Raw genomic sequence first — 20,742 nt, forward strand, 5'->3', positions numbered from 1 at the left:
TTTGTACTGTGTGTTTCATGTTAAAACACAGAGATTCATAGGTTTGCACCTTTTTTTCAACTGGTCCCTACGGTCTGATTGGCCATTTTATCTTCTCTTCAGCAGTGTCAGCTGGTAATAAAAACAACAACCTCCTGTCAAGATGTTACCCTGTTTTACAGAGTTGCAGTTTGATGACGAGGGGTCACTGTCTTGTTATAGGCACTGACCTTTTATATATATATATATAATTATATATATATTTATATATGTAAAAACTGTCAGTTTGGCATGTACCTCCTATAGGAGTCCTGTTGACACAAATACATACTTTCTTGGGCTGTAAACAGTTTATAACAAACAGAATTCCCTGTTACTTTTTACTTTCCCTGCTGTCTTTACCTTTATCTTCTTTTTCTGATTTGTCTTTTTCATACTTATCCTTGTCTGGCTTTGTTACGCTATCATAGGATGGTGGGGAGGTTGTGGATGGGGTCATATCTGTTTTTTCTGGAGTAGAGTTCTCATTTAGTTTATCCATAATCATATCTCCTTTCACAGGCAGATCATCCTCATCTTTACCTTTATCCTGATTAAATATACATGAAACTTTTTTGACTTTTTGCCTTAAAAGGTGACGTCTGAAAGCACGCTGAATAATGACAGCAGATACTTCCTCCTGTTTGCGTTTTAATGTGGTTGTAATTGGTTCATAGGAGACTTTAGAAGGATTGGCTGCCATAAACCGATCTTCCATCTGTATTCTGAGGGTGTCCATCTCCCCGCTTTCCCCCAAAACACGCTTTGTGAAAGCAAACAAGATGTCAAGGCAGTGAATTCTGTCACCGCTCACCATGGGCAAATCCATTGCAATAAGCTGGACTTTGTTGGGCTTTGCTATTAGAAGAGGTGGATCTAACGAGGCTGCAAAATCTGATAGCTTACTGAACTCTATGAATTGTGTTGCATCAGGATCAAACTTCTCCCAGACTTCGTAGAACATCTCAAAGTCATCCTCGCTCAAGGGTTCAGCGCTTTCTTCAGTAGCAACACTGAAGTTCTCCAGAATCACAGCAATGTACATGTTCACCACTACCAGAAATGAGATGATAATGTAGCTGACAAAGAAGAAAATCCCAACGGAAGGGTTGCCGCAGTCGCCTTTCACAGAGCTTCCCGGATGGTCCTTATGGGGGTCACAGTCTGGCTCCCCACTGTTAAGAATTGGGGCAAGCAAACCATCCCAGCCAGCAGATGTGGTGATTTGAAACAGGCAGATCATGCTGTTGCCAAACGTTTCAAAGTTGAACATGTCATCAATCCCAACTTCCCTCTTGACATAGGCAAAGTTGGACATGCCAAATATCGCATAGATAAACATGACCAGGAACAGCAGTAGACCAATGTTGAACAGAGCAGGAAGAGACATCATCAAAGCAAAAAGCAGAGTGCGGATTCCCTTAGCGCCTTTAATGAGACGCAGGATTCGACCAATTCTGGCAAGTCGGATGACTCTGAACAGTGTGGGCGACACAAAATATTTCTCAATCATCTCAGCTAAGAACATACCTGTTGAAAAACAAGTTAAATTAGTAAAGAATACTATTACATTTAAAAATTACTGCTGAAGATTTATCCTGCAAACATCGTAGGACTTTAGAATAATGGGACATTTGAACAGATTTTAGAAATGAACCATTTAGTTGTTTTTACAAAACCTTTACAGTTTGGCATGCTTTGAAAACCCATAAATCCCAATAGAAGTTCTGAAGTAATTTGCAGAATAATGAAAAACTGCATCAATGACATTTCTAACTATTAGTTGCATGACTGTGTATGCAAACAGAAACACAAATACACAACATCAATCTTTTTTAGCACAAACTGACAACTAGTGTATGTAGACTAGCAAATGTGGAGACCCGAATAGCTTTCTGTTTAACTGTAATAAAAATAACCTCAGTTAGTTTGAAGAAAGATCATATTTATACTATTATATTATTAAAATGTTGTGTAATCAAGGTTTTTGTATTTAAAGAAAATATATATGTTTGAAGAGAACTGCAACTTCTTAATCACACAAGAAATAACATGACTGCAAGTTTAGTATTAATGACACAGCAATTCCAAACAAAACCAAACTGATAATAAAAAAGGCTTCTTAGAACTCACTGAGGAGTAGAAGAATCGAGCCTCAAAACAGAAAAATAATTACATCCTGTTTCTATAAAAAATGGCAAAACTGATTTGCATATTATGGAGTTCTAAGAGGTTAAATGACAGAATATTTACTCACATTCTTTCAGGTTTTCTGCTCTAGATAAAGCAAAGAGTGGACTCGTATTTATTACTATATCTGCTTCAGCTCTGCTTCTCAGGTTGCTCACTCTAGCTCTGGCATAAATCCTCTCGGGATCAAACAAACCTCTGAAGTAAGCTGAGGGTTTTACGCTCCTGTCTGGGGTGCTTGCATGCTAGCCTAACAACAGTCCCACACAGATATTGTTCTTGGATTTTGGATTGCTGGGCTCTTTTCCTGCAACTACCACTGGTAGCTTATGCACAAATTGCCTTTAATGTATGGGTTTGTTTCTACGCTAAGGAATTTCTATTGAATTCAGAATAAAGATCTACTTTCAACTAATGAAAAAGTGAGAGTGTAGGAAAGCTATTGCTAAAAAATTTCTTACCATACTGTTATTTTATTGGATAATATGAAGTCAAAAGAAAAAAAAAAAGTGGTCAGACTTTCTGGTGACAATGTTGAACCAAAATATATATAGACTTTACATGCAAAAAATTTTTCAGTTTCCACAGAATTAGCCATTTCATAAAAATTAATTGTTCTTACCTACTATGGAGAGAATGACAACCACAAAATCAAAAATATTCCAGCCTATAGTGAAGTAGTAATGGCGAAGTGAAATCAATTTCAGGACACATTCTCCAGTGAAAAGTACAATAAACACCAAGTTAATCCAATATAAAATGTTTTCCATGTCTTCACTTTGATCATCTGTTTCTACCATCATGGTAACCATGTTAAGGCAGATAAGTATCATGATACTGATATCAAATGCTTGTTTTGTTACAAAATCAAAGACCATGCCTTGGAATTTGTTCTGTGGAAGGAAAGAAAAAGATTCATTACAATATGTATTGGGTAAAATTTCTTTTTCAAAATTGCTAGAAATTTTTTAAATTTAGTATGAAGGGGATTTCATGACTTTGCTGAAGTCCTCCATTTGTATGAATTTTCCAATTTGTACATGTAAACACGAATGAAATAGAAATGCAACTACTGTGCATTATAGGGATGACTTCAAAATATAAATGGTGCATGTTTTTAAAGTTGCAAAGGAGACTTTGCCAGCCTGAACCAGTTCACTGTAACCTTTTGTGACACAGACTATTAACTGAATGCTTAGCTTAGCAAAATTTGAAAAAAAACTAAAGCAGCGGAGGGAAGGGGGGTGTGAGCAGGCTGAGAGTTAATAGCACTTCATTTCCCAGAAAACTTGCAAAGTTTTCAAGCCCCAAGTTCAGTGCTCTTCATGCCACCAAAATACTTTAAACCTATTTCTTCCATTTTTAAGCTATAGAGAATTTACTGGTGGTTGGACTGGCCACTGAGCAGGTTCCACAATCCAAAGTAGACTTGCAGACCTGGAGTCACTCTGCCCCAGCTAGAACCTGCTCTCCGGTGCTAGGGTAGTCCTTGCTCAGGAGAGCAAACCCTCGTATGGACTGTGCAACAGGAATGTGAGGGGCAAAAAGGACTTTTTTTCAGGCAATGATACACTAACTTGCCCCTATACAGCACTTTCAGAGTCTTTCTTCACGACTGAAAAAGCCTGTGCCCTAAGGCTTTCATATATTTTGACAAATATACCACATTTAATGGTTTTAATCAAACTAGTATTTTGAAAAAATGCCACATAAAATGTCATTGCCATCAGCAGAGAGAAAATAGGGGGGGGGGGAAAAGGAAGGGAAGAGTCCTCCATAGTTAGACTACAAAAGAGAAAAAAAATTGAATTTCAGATGAATAAAGCTTTTCTTATATCCCTTGGTCTTTTACGTTACAACTTAATTCAGACTATAGCATAACTGAAACAATCCCATTTTTAAATAAACATTAACAGAAAATCTTTTTATTCTTACTGCTGGTCGAGGTATAGGCTTTTGTGGTTTCTTTGAACCTAATTTTTTCATTGCGTTGTAGTATTTTTTCTGTTCTTCTGTCATAAAAATGTCTTGACCTCCAAAGTAAACCAAAGAGACAAAAACTGGTTACAATCATGTATCTCTATTGATTACATATAAACAAAGACACTGAATAGTAATTATCACTCTTGTTCACATTCTCATCTGTGGGAAAAGGTAGGACAGAGATAAAAATCCCTTTTTATTATGATTATTAGTACTTTGGTAATAGAAGAATTGCTTTACATATTCCACTCAATATTTAGGATGACTTTTGCATTGTTTGTGACAGACCTCTGCATTTCATTGGCGAGATGGGAGGTACAGAGGAAGAAGAGGTGCTTTTTCTTTGTTCTACTCAACTCCATCAGTTATTAGAGAGGCACAAACTAATAAAATATTCTAGTCCTCTCCTCTTTTCTCTAGAGTAAATTTTGGCAAAATTTCAGAACTGACATCTATGATACCAAAGGGGAATTAGAAAATATCCAGATGGTCATATTTCACAACGCTTTTTGCTCGACTGGGGCAGAACTTGAAGCAGGAGATCCTGAAACTACTAACTGGAATGGGTGGAAAAAAAAGACAATTTCTCTCCATCTCAAACCATTTCAGCACATGGATCCAACAGCACTTCTCACGCTCCAACAGCACTTTTTGTAGCCAGATAATTTAGTTAAGTTCTGCAGCTGAAACACTGACACCTTTTGAGGCAGTGTTGACAAAATAAAAAGGCTGAGAGTACAAATAAAGATAACACAATGTTTATTATTAGAGTTCAGAAATCCACACTGCTGATCTCAGAGACATGAAGGCAGTAGAGCTAAGAGTTTCTATAGCCACATTTAGCCTTTTCAATGGTTAGCCCTTTTGAGTCTATTATAGACTCCAGCCTGAAATTCACATCTTTACAAAGATGACTTTGGGTATTTTGCTAACCATGGATAGACATATGTTATCACTTGTCCATCAAATCCTCATCAAGCCAAATAATAAGCTTTAATAATTTAATATATTTAATATGCAGAGCACATCTTAATTTATCATAAAATGAAAAGTAATATTTTATTAATAAAGTTATTGTGTGTGGACCAAAAATAAGTATTTTTTTAGCTTTCTTTTCAGAATAATGGTGAAGTACTTATCTTCTTTTTCTGCTGGTTGAAATTGTCTATGATGACACCAATGAAAAGGTTCAAGGTAAAGAATGATCCAAATATGATAAAGATGACAAAGTAAAGATACATGTACAGGTTATCTTCATACTTAGGCTGATCCAAAACCTACAAAAAAAGCACAGAAACTAGGCTTTAGTTTAACTGCATGCATAGAATCAAAAATATGGTGGGTAGAGTTCAGAGCAGAGTTTGGTCACTCTGATCTTTTCTTCTTATGGTCAAGTTGCCACATATCCATCCCAATGATCTTCAATCTATGAAGTTAAATTCTTGACAAAGAACTTTGCTATCAAACTTGATATTTCATTTTTAAAAAATGTAACTGGCCTATATAGGCATAGAATAGATACTGAAGGCACAATTGGTTTAAACTAGTATGGTACTATCTGTCTGAGCCTGTAGACAACCAGAAACACCAGCTTGTAAACCTGCAAAATTTTCTGTTTATCTCATGAGAAGCCTTAGATGTGGGTTTGTGGAGCTCTCACTGCTATATTCACTTAGAAAACTGCCCTGGATTACGGAAGAGAGGCATCCAAGCCCTGTTTAGAGTAAGAATATTCTCTTGGTGCAGCTATGCACATTTGCTATACTACAACAGGCTTCCCAGTATGAGTGTAGCTCACCAAAACCTTGGAACTTTACCATGATAGTTTATTCAGCTGTCTACTTAGAACTAGAGGACAACTTGCACCTGGGGTGTATTAGAAGGGGGGTGGTTAGTAGATCAAGAGAGGTTCTCCTGCCCCTCTACTCTGCCCTGGTGAGACCGCACCTGGAATATTGTGTCCAGTTTTGGGCCCCTCAGTTCAAGAAGGACAGGGAACTGCTGGAGAGAGTCCAGCACAGAGCCGTGAAGATGATGAAGGGAGTGGAGCATCTCCCTTATGAAGAAAGGCTGAGGGAGCTGGGTCTCTTTAGCTTGGAGGAGACTGAGGGGTTACCTTATTAATGTTTACAAATATATAAAGGGTGAGTGTCATGAGGATGGAGCCAGGCACTTCTTGGTGACAACCAGTGATAGGACAAGGGGCAATGGGTTCAAACTGGAACACAAGAAGTTCCACTTAAATATGAGAAGAAACTTCTTCTCCATGACGGTGACAGACACTGGAACAGGCTGCCCAGGGGGGTTGTGGAGTCTCCTTCTCTGGAGACATTCAAAACCCACCTGGACATATTCCTGTGCGACCTCACCTAGGCATTCCTGCTCCAGCAGGGGGTTGATCTTTCAAGGTCCTTTCCAATCCCTAACATTCTGTGATTCTGTGAAGGGAGCAAGGGGAAGGCAAAGAGGTAAGAAAATGCACTGGCCGAGTTAAGAATAGGAACTGTGTCCTGAAGAAAGGAATCAGGCAGCTTTGCAAAGCACAGTGAAAGTCTCAGCTTTAAAAAAAGATCAGAGTTACAAAAAGTCATCTCTACACTGTGTATCAGTGCCTGTTTCCAAATGTAAAGAAGGCCTCAATGCACACAACAAGAGGAAGAAAAGGCATTTCATGGCAATAGTTGTCTGCTGTGGAACTGAAGAATTTTGGTCCAACTGTACCATAGAGAACATGGAATCCTTCAGGACTGTTCCTCTGCTTTCTTTGTCTCTTGTATTTTTCCTATAATTTCCATTTTCTTTAACTACAAGACTATAATATTCCTTGTTCTCTTATTTTCACTGTTATTTCTGAAAGATGTTAAAATTACATTCTTCAATCTTGGAGCTCATAGAGTCAAAATAAATGGAGTCAAGAGACTATACTTACATTACGAGAATCCACAGCTGCGTACATGATATCCATCCATCCTTTAAATGTAGCCTGTAAACAGAACACTGGAGTTTACCTCATGCTTTTCCTGGAAAATGGCTTGTCAGAAACATTGTTTAAGAGCTGAAGACTAAGTGTCTTTAGCGCTCATCATGAACACCAGCACAGCGCAATACTAATAGGTGACTCTTGCCTTCTATTGTATGTTCTATTCATATATGAGAACTGCAAGTGAATCCTAATATCTGACTATAGATGACACAGCATCAGTTAAGAACTTTCATCAATTACAAGTTATAGCTGATATAAAAGTTTCTTTCTGTGTGTGAGCAAAGTAGGTGTACTTGAGATAGATTCAATGCAACCAAGGTGAATTAGGTTTGAATTATGTATTTTTCCTCATAGTCAGCATTGTATTTTTTCTATAGAGTCACAGGTTTATCTCACACTTTATAATTGCAAACCAAGAAGCGAAAGACAAGATTTCTAAGTGAAAGAAACAATGAAACATTACTTTTACTGTTACAAGTAAACAACAGAGACATAGAAAAGAGAAATAGAGATTAAGGAATGGTGACTTACCACTTGAAGCAGAGAAAGATAACCAAGGCCTACATTATCAAAGTTAACCTTCACATTCTTCCATCGGGCTGTTTCATTGTTCTTTATGAGCTCCTCACATTGACTATAGTTGTTGATTTGGCTGATATCAAATCTCTCATCAGTTGTAGTGTTAACACAGTAGTAAAATTTTCCAGCAAATAGATTTACTCCCATGATACTGAAGATCAGCCAGAATATAAGGCAAACAAGAAGCACATTCATGATGGATGGAATTGCTCCTAAAAGGGCATTCACAACCACCTAGAGTACAAACAAAATCAAAGAGAGACTGTGTAAGAACACAGGCACCGGTATCTTACAAATGCTTCATCAGCCTTTCTTAAATGCAATATTTGTATTACACTTTCTTAATTGTTGAGAGTAAATGTAAGAAAAGCAGTACAGAGGAAAGATAAACCATCAAGACGCTTAGATGGAAAAACATACAAGCAGTAGCAAATGGTAGCTTTAAAGAACGTGAAAAAGAAGAAGAGACAGGTAAAATAAAAAAAAAAAAAAAAAGAAAATGTCAGCATTTATTACTTCATTTTAGAATATTTACTAAATGTATGTCTGCAAAACTATATCCGCAATATTTCTATTGAGTGATTGTATCAAACACAAAAAACTCTTTCTATTACATGTTTACTAGATAAACAGTCCAAATCAACATTGCTGAACAGATTTTTAACTGAAAGCAATTTTCAGACTTCTTTTAAATATAAGAAAACTCAGGGATGTCTGCATGTTCATTTGGATGGTTATATATAAATTCAGAAAAGTAGACGTGTTTAAACCAGGAAACCAGCTGAGTATCTGAACCCAGAAAAGCTGGTAGTGTTCAGGCAAGTGGCAGACAAGACTTGGCAAAGGAAGAGACTCGGTTTGATTCCCAAACAAATTTTAGGGAAAATTAGGCTTCAGGAAAGAAAAATATGAAAATGAGTTCATGTATGATGATGAATTATAATAAAAAATGCTGGAATAAATATAAAATAGTGAAGAAAATAAAATTAGGGAGAAAGTAGGTCCATTATGAATGAGAATGATTACTTAATGATGAAATTGATGAACTGCTAAATTAGTTAACTCCCATTTTAAATCTGTTTGTAAGTCTAACAATATAAAACTTAATACCTATGGAGCACAGCTGCCACTTTTGCCAAAACAATTGATTTAGATCCTTAGAACCTAACAAAGATTTTCTTTTAAAAATGCTGGACCTTAGGTATTAAATAGATATGATTATTTATATTTCATTTAGTTTGTATAATGTAGGTACTACAACAGATCCTCTAGCACACTATTCATCTCTACTTGAGATACAAATATGTAGCTTAAGCCTGTAAAATAATTTGGCATTACATTTATATCTCTTATACAATTAACAGGCTCCATAGAATCAATTACTTATAAAATTAGTAATGTATGTAGATCACCTTTCATTCCTTGCCATTTTACATAATAGAAAATAAAACCTTTGAATGTTAGAGTAGGTGCTGAACCACCACTGTGTGTACCAGTTGCCTTGGGCTGAAGGAAAGAAATACTTGTTTTACTTTCAGGGCTCCAGTTCTCCCTAAAAAATACATCTTTGGTGTGATACATACTTTGGACAATATTAGAGATCATACAGGACTTCAGTGACATTGTTGTTATGTTAAATTTAGGAGCTGGACCAAATGAGATTCTTTTCAAGGAAAATTACTCTATGACTCTATAAAAGCACAGAATGGTGGATGAAGTAGTAACATCATTTTTTTTCCCCAATTCAGGAATTTTTTCTAGATATATATTAGTTCTTATTTTTACATTATTTTTATTTAAAGTTATCTTAATTCTTCTACTTAAAAACATAAGCAGATTTCTTAAATCTAATATCATCCATCAGGAACAATTATTGAGATATAAAGGGATAGTTAATGAAGTGAAAATATTTGTCCTCAAGCTTTCAGTCTCATTACACTGGAGAATTCTGTTGTTCTTTCTGCTACAGCTGCAGGTCCAGTCATGTTATTCTTTCTTTAATTGCTGGATTTCTACAGCTGACCTACTTTCTCTGGTTTCAGTCTGAGTCCTGAAGCTATAGCAGGACCAGCTTGTAATGTGAATCATTTGAAGACACTCAAAACATACTGTTGAGCATCACTGAAAACACTGATCCAGACACCTTCCAGCTTCCATTGCTAGTAGGGGTGTGAGAAAACACAGCAAGTGAAAGTACAGAAAGCATTAGAAAGACATTGAAAGCATTGTTTAGTGGTGAGAAAAAAGAGGTAGTACGTATCTAGCACCATATAGCAGCGAGTGATACTGCCTGCAACAGGGCGCAGACAGATTATACTCCCACAGGCTACTTTCATGAAGGCCCAAGTGCAAATTAAAGTGTATTTGCCCTAGCAATAGTAGTGGTGGGAAGACATCATGTTTTCCATAGGGGCAATGTTTCCATTATTAGTTTGGGCAGGCACTGGCCCTGATCCTAGAGAATAGTATGGGGGATTACAAATTTCAGACGTGTAGAATAGAATTTCTTACTTGTATACAGGAAATATTATTCTCACTTGAAGTAATTTTAAGGCCTATCCAAACATGTGACCCATACTATATTGTCATATTTTCAGTTCATAGATGTTAAACACCAGTGAAATTCCTAAGCTGTGACAGACATCTTGAATTTCCATGTATCAGACCTTAAAACCTTCTTATACTAACTTCTTCACCAACTTGAGCTATTGTATCTTTAAAGATATTAAGCCTGAAAGGAATTACTTTAAATAAGGTAAAATTCATTGTATCCATAGGAACATTTCAATGTGTATTTGCCCAACTAGTAAGAGTATAGGTCACATTTATAGTCTGAAGTTATCTAGCTTCATCCACTGCTTTTTATTGTATCTTTTAATGAAGTGATAAATCTTTTCCTTATCTGGATATTTTACAAAGAGGTACAGTTAGTACATCAGGATCAAATCAGTAGGTAAAGTTTACATCAACATGGAAGTTGAAAATTACCCATAAACCTTCGTGACAAACTGATAGTTTTTCCTTGCCCTAAATTACCGCTTAAGCTATTTATTGTGCATATGAAATTTGTAATATTTTGTATTCAGTTGGTGTTTTTTTTTTTTGCTAACCATTATCATAAAAGACCAACAGCTAATGTGTTTTTTAGCAAGATGCTATTGAAATTTTGGATAGGCTTATGTCTGGTATAAACACCCCAAATTTTCAAATTAGCTTCAGCAGACTTCCAGAAATTTGTTGGAGGCAAGAGAAGTGGTATTTTCTATTTGAATGTATAGCCTTTCATCACAGCCTCTTTGCTTTTTGGTTGAAGTCTTTTACTCTCCACACACATGAAGCATCACATTTTCTTGAGAAGCTCACCAATTTGTAGTTAGCTTATAAATTTGCTAATCTGCTTGTAACTTGGGGTGCCAAAGACCAGTGATTGCAGTAGGGAGCTTATCCAAGGATACCTTTTAATTACAGTAATGAGCTTTCAGCTCAGGTGCATCTGCTGATTAGATCTATGACAATATGTCCAAGGCAGACAGATGGACCCTGAAGGTATAAGATATCTTTTTGTGGCTGGAGCTAGAAATATCTCCCAACTCCAGTTTCTTGACTACTGTCCCTAAGAGAGACATTTCTAGAGAGTTCATGTCATAGCAGAATGCATAAGGTCTCTCTCCATTTCAGTGCACCAAAGAAGGCATCCAAACTAATCAACCTGACTCTGCACTGGAACAGACTGAGAGCGCCCAGCTGGGCAGCTGAGGGTGTCAGCTGTGGTAACTGATATGGTGATAACCAACAGCTGGGCATAGTAACATCTCAAATATACGCAACTCTGTCAGCAAAAGTCTCTGATATGTTTTCAGGCTGCGTAGTGCTCTATAGATTATATATCAACTTTTTAAAATCCATACATAAAGCAGTAAGCAACTGAGTAAGGCCAGGAATCACAAAACCAGCTCCATCTTTGATATACTAGAAAAGTTGTCTTAAATAGAATGCAGTAGTTCTAATCCGAAGGAGAGAAGCTATTTTAACACTGCCAATTTACTTATTAACATAGGAATTCATTACAAAAATTTTAAATAGTAACAGAAATTTCCAATTAACATTTACAGAATAGTAGGTTAAAAGATATTTGACAGACTACACATGATATTCTATACTTGTATGAAATACATGTGCATATATATGTGTGTATATGTGCACACACTTTTATGAGGAAGTATTGCATTTTTTAAAACTGTTCTAACTATAACAAGATTTATTTGTTAGGGATAAATTGAGTTTTGTAGTAACATTGCATAGATCCATGCAGTTGATAAATCCTTGAGGCCTCCAGGAAAATGTGAAATACGGCGAAAGGCCAAGGAGCCTAAGTAAGCATAACAATGTGTGCAATAACACATGAATTCATATAAGCAGATGAAGCCTTTTGCTTATATGTTAGTGATAAATGTAAAATATATAGGATGGTAGTGTAGCATTTCTGCATGGATTTGTTGTTGATTATTCAGCATGCATTGTTTCTGTGAATGCATGCATTACTTCAGATTCTTTCATTTTGTCTTACCCTCATCCCTTCAAATCGCGACAAGGCTCTTAGAGGTCTCAAAGCTCTTAGTGTCCTAAGAGATTTAATCGCACCAAGTTCTGAGTAGCCCAAGGCATTAGCTGTTAAGCTAACCAAAGAGACCTACACAAAAACAGAAAGGCAATATTGCTCATTCATCCTGTATATCCTTTCGATACATATGGTGGGAATGATGTGTGCCCTGAACTTCTCAAGAAGATTCAAGGCTGGACCTCTTTCTCCAGGAATCCCTCTATAATGCAGAAAGATCTTTCGTGTCAGACAAAGTAGAATTAAAGTATATTCTAAGTACCTGTTGACGAAACCATGTTGGTAGAATGGTATCAAAATGCCTTCTAAATTCACATAAACCAGTCAACATTTGGTGGCATTTAAGGAAAAATGAAGTCACATGCAAAAAGAAAACTCCCAAAAGCTGTGTGAATTGGAATGGTCAGTTTAGGTGAGGACTTCCCATGGTATCTTCGGAACTTGACAAGAATGTAAAAGCTCTCAAAAAACACATCCAGACCTGGCCTTTGGTCAAATGTAACTTTCTAGTGTCCAGAAAATCTTATTCAACAGCCATAGCTACCAGTGCTGTTCAGATTTAACCGGACTAATCAAGACTGATAACCAACTGTTTGTTAGACAATGGTAGAAGCTTCATTGTTAGGTATATCCACACTTCATTACATTCCCTGTGACTCCTTTAATCACTTCATCATTTCTGGCTTGCATAACGCTGGTCTGGTCTGCAGGCAGATGAGTAAATAAACTAGAATAGCTGTAAAATAAATAATACAATTATCTTTCATCAGTAATCCTTAAAAATGTATTTATAGTAAGCCATTGGGAAGGAGTGGCCCTAGAAAAGAAAAAAAAAAACAAACAAACTAAACACCAAAAACCCCAGCATGTTCTATTTCCCTCCATTTTATGCACTTCCCTTCCATCCTTCCTGCTCTCTCCTAATTAATTTCCAATTTTTTTGCTTCATTATCTCAATCCTCCAACTAAAGATTTTGAAAAATCCGTCAGAGATTAATTTTTTCCATGCAAAAAATTGTACCAGGGTAAGATTGCCAAGAAAAACTTAACAGAGTTATTTATAACATTTACAGAAATAACTAAACCACAGATTATCAAATAAGAATTCACTATTTGTCAATAAATACAATAAACATATAATAAGAGTGTAAAGTGTTGTCCATGGTGTCTCTGTAAAGCTCTACTGATCATGGTAGTTTAGTCATCTGATATTTCACAAGGGTACAGATTCAATCGCAGAAAACTAAGTGTGCATATAGTCATGTTTTACCATAGGATCTGCAATGCTAGTACAGATTTAAAAGTTCTAATGTTTTCCAAGTTCTGTGTAGTAAAGACTTCATGGTCTGTCATATGATTGTAATTTTAGGGAGATACAGAGATTTCTATGGAATTGTACTGCTTTTTGGAATGAGCGAACAAGTGATTCAAGACACATTCTTACCTTGCATTCCATGGGAATGACATATGTGGAACTGAGAGTTGCCCTATTAGCACAGACAGATGTAGTCAGGCTATTGGGGGTGAAAGGGAAATGAATGGCTGCTGTATGGTTAAAGATCTGTAGGCTTCCACTTATACTACCCAGTACTCTGTATACATCGTTGAGCATGTAGACTTGAAATTGCAATGCACTTCTAGGTCTCCTTCAAACATTGTGCACCTGCTCCTTGGTGGTGCAGCCTTTTCAAAATCATTTGAGAACCTGTTCTAAGGGAGCTCATCTGCAGCTCTCCAAGTGTATCTTTAAGTTCGCCTGTGTGATGCAGTGCAAAGTGCAAGAGTACAGAGTAGTATAATGGAACTCAAAGTTTCTAGCAGTATTTTCCTTTCATATTACACAGAATGACAGGACACTAAAAGAATTGATTAAAATGTTAGAAACCTTTAAAGAAATTGCTTCGAAATATTTAAATTCCATGTACCTCAAAAACTGAAGATCATGAATAGCATCCTTTCCACATGGTGGAAAAAATAGTAAAAAGCATCATTTCAAGGAAGCATTATAAAGCATTATAAAACTAGAAAATATCAACAAAACATCTCTAGAGTAATAAATATGTCTAAATATTTTTTCTTTTCAGAACAGAATTATAAACCATACCATAAAAAGAGTTTTAAAATGGAGTTTCCATTGAATAGAAGAGAAAGCTTATCCTGAAAACTTAATATTCTGATTTTTAGAGCCTGTCGTACAGGATGTGAAAAAGAATACATACATCAACAATCAGGAAGTCCAGCCAGCACCACGCATTAGTGAAATAGGTTTGAAAGCCATAAGCCACCCATTTTAAAAGCATTTCCAGAATGAAGATATAAGTAAAGACTTTGTCAGCATATTCCAGCATAGTCTTGATAGTTTTACGTTGCTCTATGTATATATCTTCAAATGCCTGTGAAAAAGATTTTTGAAGACATAATAAAGTATCTTCTAAATTTGCAGTGTGGTATATAGTAGCAAAGAAAGAATTTGAAAGATACATGTGATGATAAAGCATATATCCTCCCCTCAAGCTCAACTTTTGCTTTCACTCCATACTGTAGTCTCTTCATAAAGCTGGGTCCAAACACAATATTCATCAATATGAAGACATATGACTACCAGTCTGAAATAACTAATTTCTATTTGCATTAACACTACATTTGGAACTTGCCATTTTTTTTTCACAGCTTGCAGGCAAACTCTTAGGTATTCTACAATACATGCTGAATATACATTGACATTAGAACATTTATGAACTGGATATTAAATTCTGATATGTTACCTGCAGCTATACAATTAACTATATTTCTAAATGCTTGCTGCTTAAAATAGACACAATAGTTGTATATTGAATTTACCAGAGCACCACTGCTGAGAAGAATCATGAAGACAATGAAGGTCTCAAACCAGTTGTGTTCAACAATCTTATAGCAGGTTTTCCTAAGATTCCACCAGATTTTCCCTTTCCCATCTTCTACACTGACTTGACAGCATTTGAATCTCCGCACACAGCCTAAGTGCAATGATAAATGTTGAGACGTCAGTGTAAGGTAAATATTGAACAGAAGGCTTATTTCATTACTACCGCAATAGGTGCTTGTAAATAAGTATCTCCTATTTGACTATTTTATTTTCAACATTTGAAGTTAAAGCTTTGTAACTCTTATAATACTTTCCAAGGAGAGAGAGGGAGCATGAGAACAGTATATTTCTGGGAGTACCTCTGAAGGAGCTACTATTACAAACAGAAAATACAACTATAAACACAAGGCTTCTCCTACATTTAGAATAAAAGCAGAATCCAGCCTAAATCAACACAGTTAGGTCTAATCAACTTGCACTGACCTTCTGTAAAACAAGCCTCTGGCTCCAGCGATTCTTCAGGTTCTGCTTCTGGCTGTTCCCCTTCTGGAGGTAGTCCAATATCAACTGTACTGCCTTCCGATGAACTCGATGCATTTAATTTCTGTGAATGAAGCCCCACATAATTATTTTGTTCAATCTCATTTATTTTTAATTGAAATTTGTATTTGAAATGCATACCAATGCATTCGGTGCTCTGACATTAAAACAATTTCTTACCTACAATCTATAAAGCCAATTTGCTCTACTACAGGTGAGGTCACAAGATTAGAAACTACATCATGTGCATTTCCCTATTGAAAATATTTTGATATTTTCATACAGGGAATTGCTGAAATAATGAGACTACTATTCTGAGCCACACATAAGAATTCTGAAATTAAATTTCAGTAAATTAGGAATGGGTGCCTTCCACACTTTGTACTGTTTAATTATTCCAATTGTGGCTGCATTTTAGATTACACTTCAGATAGCATATGTTAATACAAATAATTTTCCAACATCATGACCAAACCAACAGCAAGCTGCACAAATGTATTTTCATGTCTCAAGTAAATGTTATTTTATCAAGTCTGTAAAATCTAAGAAGTTTGAATATAAACTTTTCATTATCATTGACATGAAAAGACATAGTATGAGTTGTATAGGATAGTTAAATTCTCTTTCTTTCCAAAAGAGCAGCACATTACTTTAAGAGCAGTAGCTGATATTGTGCATTCTCACTTGCCAATGCATTTTCTGAATTTATTGTGCATTTTGAAACTACTTATTACTTTGGTACAGTACACTTACATGTCCAGTCACTACAAAAGCCCCCCAAAATCTTTGGTTTTGGAGGACTAAAGTGAAAACAAATGCTTTAAAAACAATTATGTCATAAAACAATACTGCACCAATGAATCATACTGGTAATATAATCCAAATCTTCAAAATTATTCTTTCACACCATCACGTTATGTTGGTAACAGACAAATATGAGTACTGTAATAAGTAAAAGTAGTTTGATCACGGCATTCTATGACTCTTCTAATGTTATCACTATGTGGAGTATAACATCAGTACAATGGCTGCATTGATAAGTAGCTAATTTTATAAAGGGAATGATGTAAGCAGATACAGTCTATAGGGAATTAATATTAGACAAAGAGATGGTCCACAGTAATACATAAAGATGTATCTTTGCTAACACTTAGACCTTAAGTTAGAGGCATTATTCCTTTAAAACATGCTTGAGAAGCTCTGAAGTCTATATCGTTTTTAGCAAAGGAAACATAAACAATATTAGTATGTGACTACAGAAAGTACCATGACTTCAATGGAATTTTACCTTGCAGACCATAATAAGTATGTTCTTCAAACAAAAAGATACATTCCTTTCTCTCCTACTCTGATTTTATCGAATCACACCAACAATATATCGTGTTGTGATTTAGACACAGGCTTAACTTTGATTTCTGTGTGCTGCGGTACACTAGAGCCCACATTTTAGAGGAAGACCACACAAACAAATGGAAACATTTATTGTAGGGTATATTATGCACATAATTTCAGTGATATCTGCACACCCATTTCTTTCATGTTTCTTTGAAAATCCCAGCTTACATATCCATGTCCCACGTTTGTGCATGAGCTTTAGCATCTATGAGGTTAGGTCCAAAGTGCAAAGATATAGATACACACTTTTCTGCAGGTTACTATTATTTAGAAATTTCTAATGGTAACATATTCAATTTATAGATAATGCACAGCAGTTTGGTCATTGTGGAATACTGCCTCTAAAATGGAGAAACTGGAAAGTATGGGATAAATACTATAGTCCTCAAGTAAGGACAACAGCATTTAAACATCAGTGGAAGTCAATCATCAGTTTGAGGAAAGGCCAGAAATACCATAAACAACAAGGTACATTCCAGATAAATTTATATATGGTGTTATAAATGAACAGTTATCAATACAATACAGTAACTAATTTTTAAACTGAGAAGTGACTGTCTGTTTTTATTATGCAGAATTTTCTTAAAATGTTGCTTGCATCATTCCGATCTGGACAGCATTTTTAGCAGAATGCTGTAATAGTAGCAGAGCAAACAAAAAACATGAACTACTTAAACCATACGCTTGAAAGACCTACTGTCCATTCTTTTACAGGAAAATGAAGAGTTCAGTAACTCAGATATTATGCAGTTAGTTTGATCAGCAAACATTTATTTTAAGAAGGGGTAATGAATTCCTATTACTGAAATTGCATAAGACTAACAGTTAACTCAAGATGGAAGATTAGAGATATCCACTACAAGGAGAGATCAAAAAGATCAGGTAGAAAAGGTAGAAAATGATACAGCAGAGCAGTGAATTATGAGGAACATGGGAAAGCCATCTTACTTTATGTGGGGCAGTATATATGGTGAGTTGTATCTTACAAATTTCTTCTCCCTTCTTTTAAAGATCCGTAACAATAATCATGGGAATTAAGCTAAACAGAAAAATCCTAAATTGGATCAACAGCAGCTGAATACTTGAAACCATTAAATGCTTTATCTCACTGAGAATTCAGTTACTCTTCTGTTGTTGATGTAAGAGAGTATTTCCTTAGTATGCTGTTCTATTATAACAATGTAGCTCCAACCTGATCAGTATAAGAAGCAGCATATTATAAAAATTATTCAATAAATTAAATCTGTAATAATTCAATATCATTTGGGGAAGAAAAAATTTAAAATTTTCCACAGAAATAATTATTTACTTTTTTGTTTGTTTCTTTGTTCTTTTTAACATTGAATTTATTGTATGGCATACTATACAATCTTTATAACATTTAGTATGCGTTACAGAGAGTTAGGAAGGTTTTATGATACAACATCTCAAGATTTTAGCAAATCAGTTAAGTTCAGTATGTTAGGAATACTCTTCAGTAACAATCAGGTATTTCCACAGCAAATATCTGCTCTGGTATAAAGCAGCTGACCCAGGGATTTGGGACGGATTTCTATGTATTCAATACAAAAATCACCTGGGAATGGACCATGTTATTGCTGATTATGTTTTGTCCGTATATGCTTTAATACATAGAAAAACTTATTGTCACTTATTGTGACTTGCCAGTGTTGACATGTAAGGAATCCAACTGGATAGACTACCCCTAACTGTAGACCCTGATATGATAGGTACGTAGGTAGTATATGTCCCTGTTCTTTACCTTAACATATCTCAAAGTTACCTTTGTACCTGATAAATTCTTCTCTGCTCACCAGCATTACAAAACCTAGATTTAGGCAATGCTATATACTTAACATGTATATAGCTAAAAGAAAAAAAAAAAAAAAAAAAAAGAAGAAGAAGAAGAAGAAAGAAAAAGAAAAAAGAACCTGTAGAAACAAGATAATCACCAAACCCAAATATTATCTTTGATATACCAGTAAGCCCTTTTAAAGCCTTTTTTATACCATGGTTCTAGGTTTCAAAAGTATTCAGTCACCCAGATTATGAGATTTTCCAGGGTCAAGTATTAAACATTCTTGGAGAGTTATGATGCTAGATTTTTTCTGAATGCTAAGGAAATTATTCTCAGAGAAATCTACTTTTCAAAAACCTCAGAATGTTCAGAATGTACATACTCCATCCCTTTTTCACACAAGACAATAAGGGGACAAAGTACTTACATGGTTCTAAAGCGGCAATATGCTGATTATTGTATATCTATCTTTTATGTCACATCTACCAATAGCATTGCCAGTCATGCTTTAGTCAGCGATAAAGTACAGTATGGGAACAGATTTTAGTTTAAGCTTTCAAGGTAGAAACTGAAAGTAGAAAGCAGCTTGCCTGTCACAGCAGCATTGCAAAAAGCAGCAGCCAAGATTGGGACAGGAACTTTTGGACATAATTAGTTTCTGAATATCAACAACATCTCATAGACTCATACAATTCTGCTTCACTTACAGCCAGGTCACTCTGAGCTTCCAACATTTTCTTTCTTTGTTTGTTTCCAAGTCGATTATCTGAGAGTAGTTGAACAGCTCTTGGTTTAACATTTTTAACAAAACCTGAAATTTCATGGTTGGCCGGGATGCCACTAATAGCTGTTGAAATTGTAATTTAAGGGATTGAAGGAGCAAAGAGCAGAACAGATACAAGCAGGAAGATGGCGCCAAGAGAAGCCACCATTTTGGTTTTGCTTTTAATTTCCTTTGCTCCCAAATACCTGTGGAAATGTTAAGTAATGGAAATTATATTGTTTTCGTTTTCTCAGTGCTGTGTGGATGTCAGTATGAAAATAATATGCTCTGTGATATAAATGTCAGTATTATATCCAAACTTATCCAGTCTTTTTCAGTACAGCTGTATCACCTATAAAATGGACGAAGTGGTAAATATCATTGTAGTTCCACTTACGGAATTAAGCGGAATCTGGATATCACTGTTTTCTAGTGCTTTTACAGTCAGGCATAATAACTCTGTCAGTTCAAAAAACCAGACTGTTGTAAATCAAAGCAAAACCATTCTGTGATGGTTATTGTTTGCAAATATTGCAAAAACCCACGATCCTTAAATTATAGTCCACTTTGGGTTTTTTTGTTTTTGTTTTGGTTTGGTTTGGTTTTTTTTCTATTCATAATTCCTTTGATCTACTTATTTATGAGCATTTAATAAATGAAAAATTTGCAAGAATGTTGGATGAAAGCAAAAGCATTGTAAGTAGCAGTAGAAATATTTGCAAAAGCACTTCCATTGGAAGCTATTTTAAAAGGCACCTTAATTCACACAAGCAATACCGAAAAGATATTTCTGAAATAGCGCAAGGGACTGCTGCTTATAAAGATTAATTAAGTGAACTCCAATTAACATTAATAACTTAATAGTATCCGCTACGAATCACAATATGTCAATATGATCTAACTGATTCACATACAATCTAAAGCCTAAGTTCTTCAGAATATCACCGGATTTTGAATAATTATTTTTTTAAAGTTAAAATATGACTTATCAGAGAAATTATTCCTTACAAAATATAAGACAGAAATCTTT

The 20,742-nt window shown here is 35.4% G+C and overlaps 1 protein-coding gene across 9 annotated transcripts in view; it reads right to left on the reverse strand.

The window, feature by feature from the left end:
• Window positions 1-352: 352 nt before the first annotated feature.
• Window positions 353-20,742, reverse strand: part of SCN2A (sodium voltage-gated channel alpha subunit 2) — a gene marked incomplete at both ends in the record, with an annotated part of 54,370 nt that continues 33,980 nt past the window's right edge. For all 9 annotated transcript variants that reach the window (XM_080346530.1, XM_080346537.1, XM_080346535.1 and 6 more), the window contains 10 exons: window positions 353-1,548; window positions 2,831-3,101; window positions 4,144-4,268; window positions 5,327-5,468; window positions 7,121-7,174; window positions 7,706-7,987; window positions 12,321-12,443; window positions 14,591-14,764; window positions 15,213-15,367; window positions 15,700-15,820. In XM_080346530.1, coding sequence (XP_080202656.1) covers window positions 353-1,548; window positions 2,831-3,101; window positions 4,144-4,268; window positions 5,327-5,468; window positions 7,121-7,174; window positions 7,706-7,987; window positions 12,321-12,443; window positions 14,591-14,764; window positions 15,213-15,367; window positions 15,700-15,820 — 2,643 coding nt within the window. The remainder of the gene's footprint in view (window positions 1,549-2,830; window positions 3,102-4,143; window positions 4,269-5,326; window positions 5,469-7,120; window positions 7,175-7,705; window positions 7,988-12,320; window positions 12,444-14,590; window positions 14,765-15,212; window positions 15,368-15,699; window positions 15,821-20,742) is intronic.

The sequence above is a fragment of the Nesoenas mayeri genome, assembly GCF_963082525.1.
Source record: "Nesoenas mayeri genome assembly, chromosome: 6".
Lineage (NCBI taxonomy): Eukaryota > Metazoa > Chordata > Aves > Columbiformes > Columbidae > Nesoenas > Nesoenas mayeri.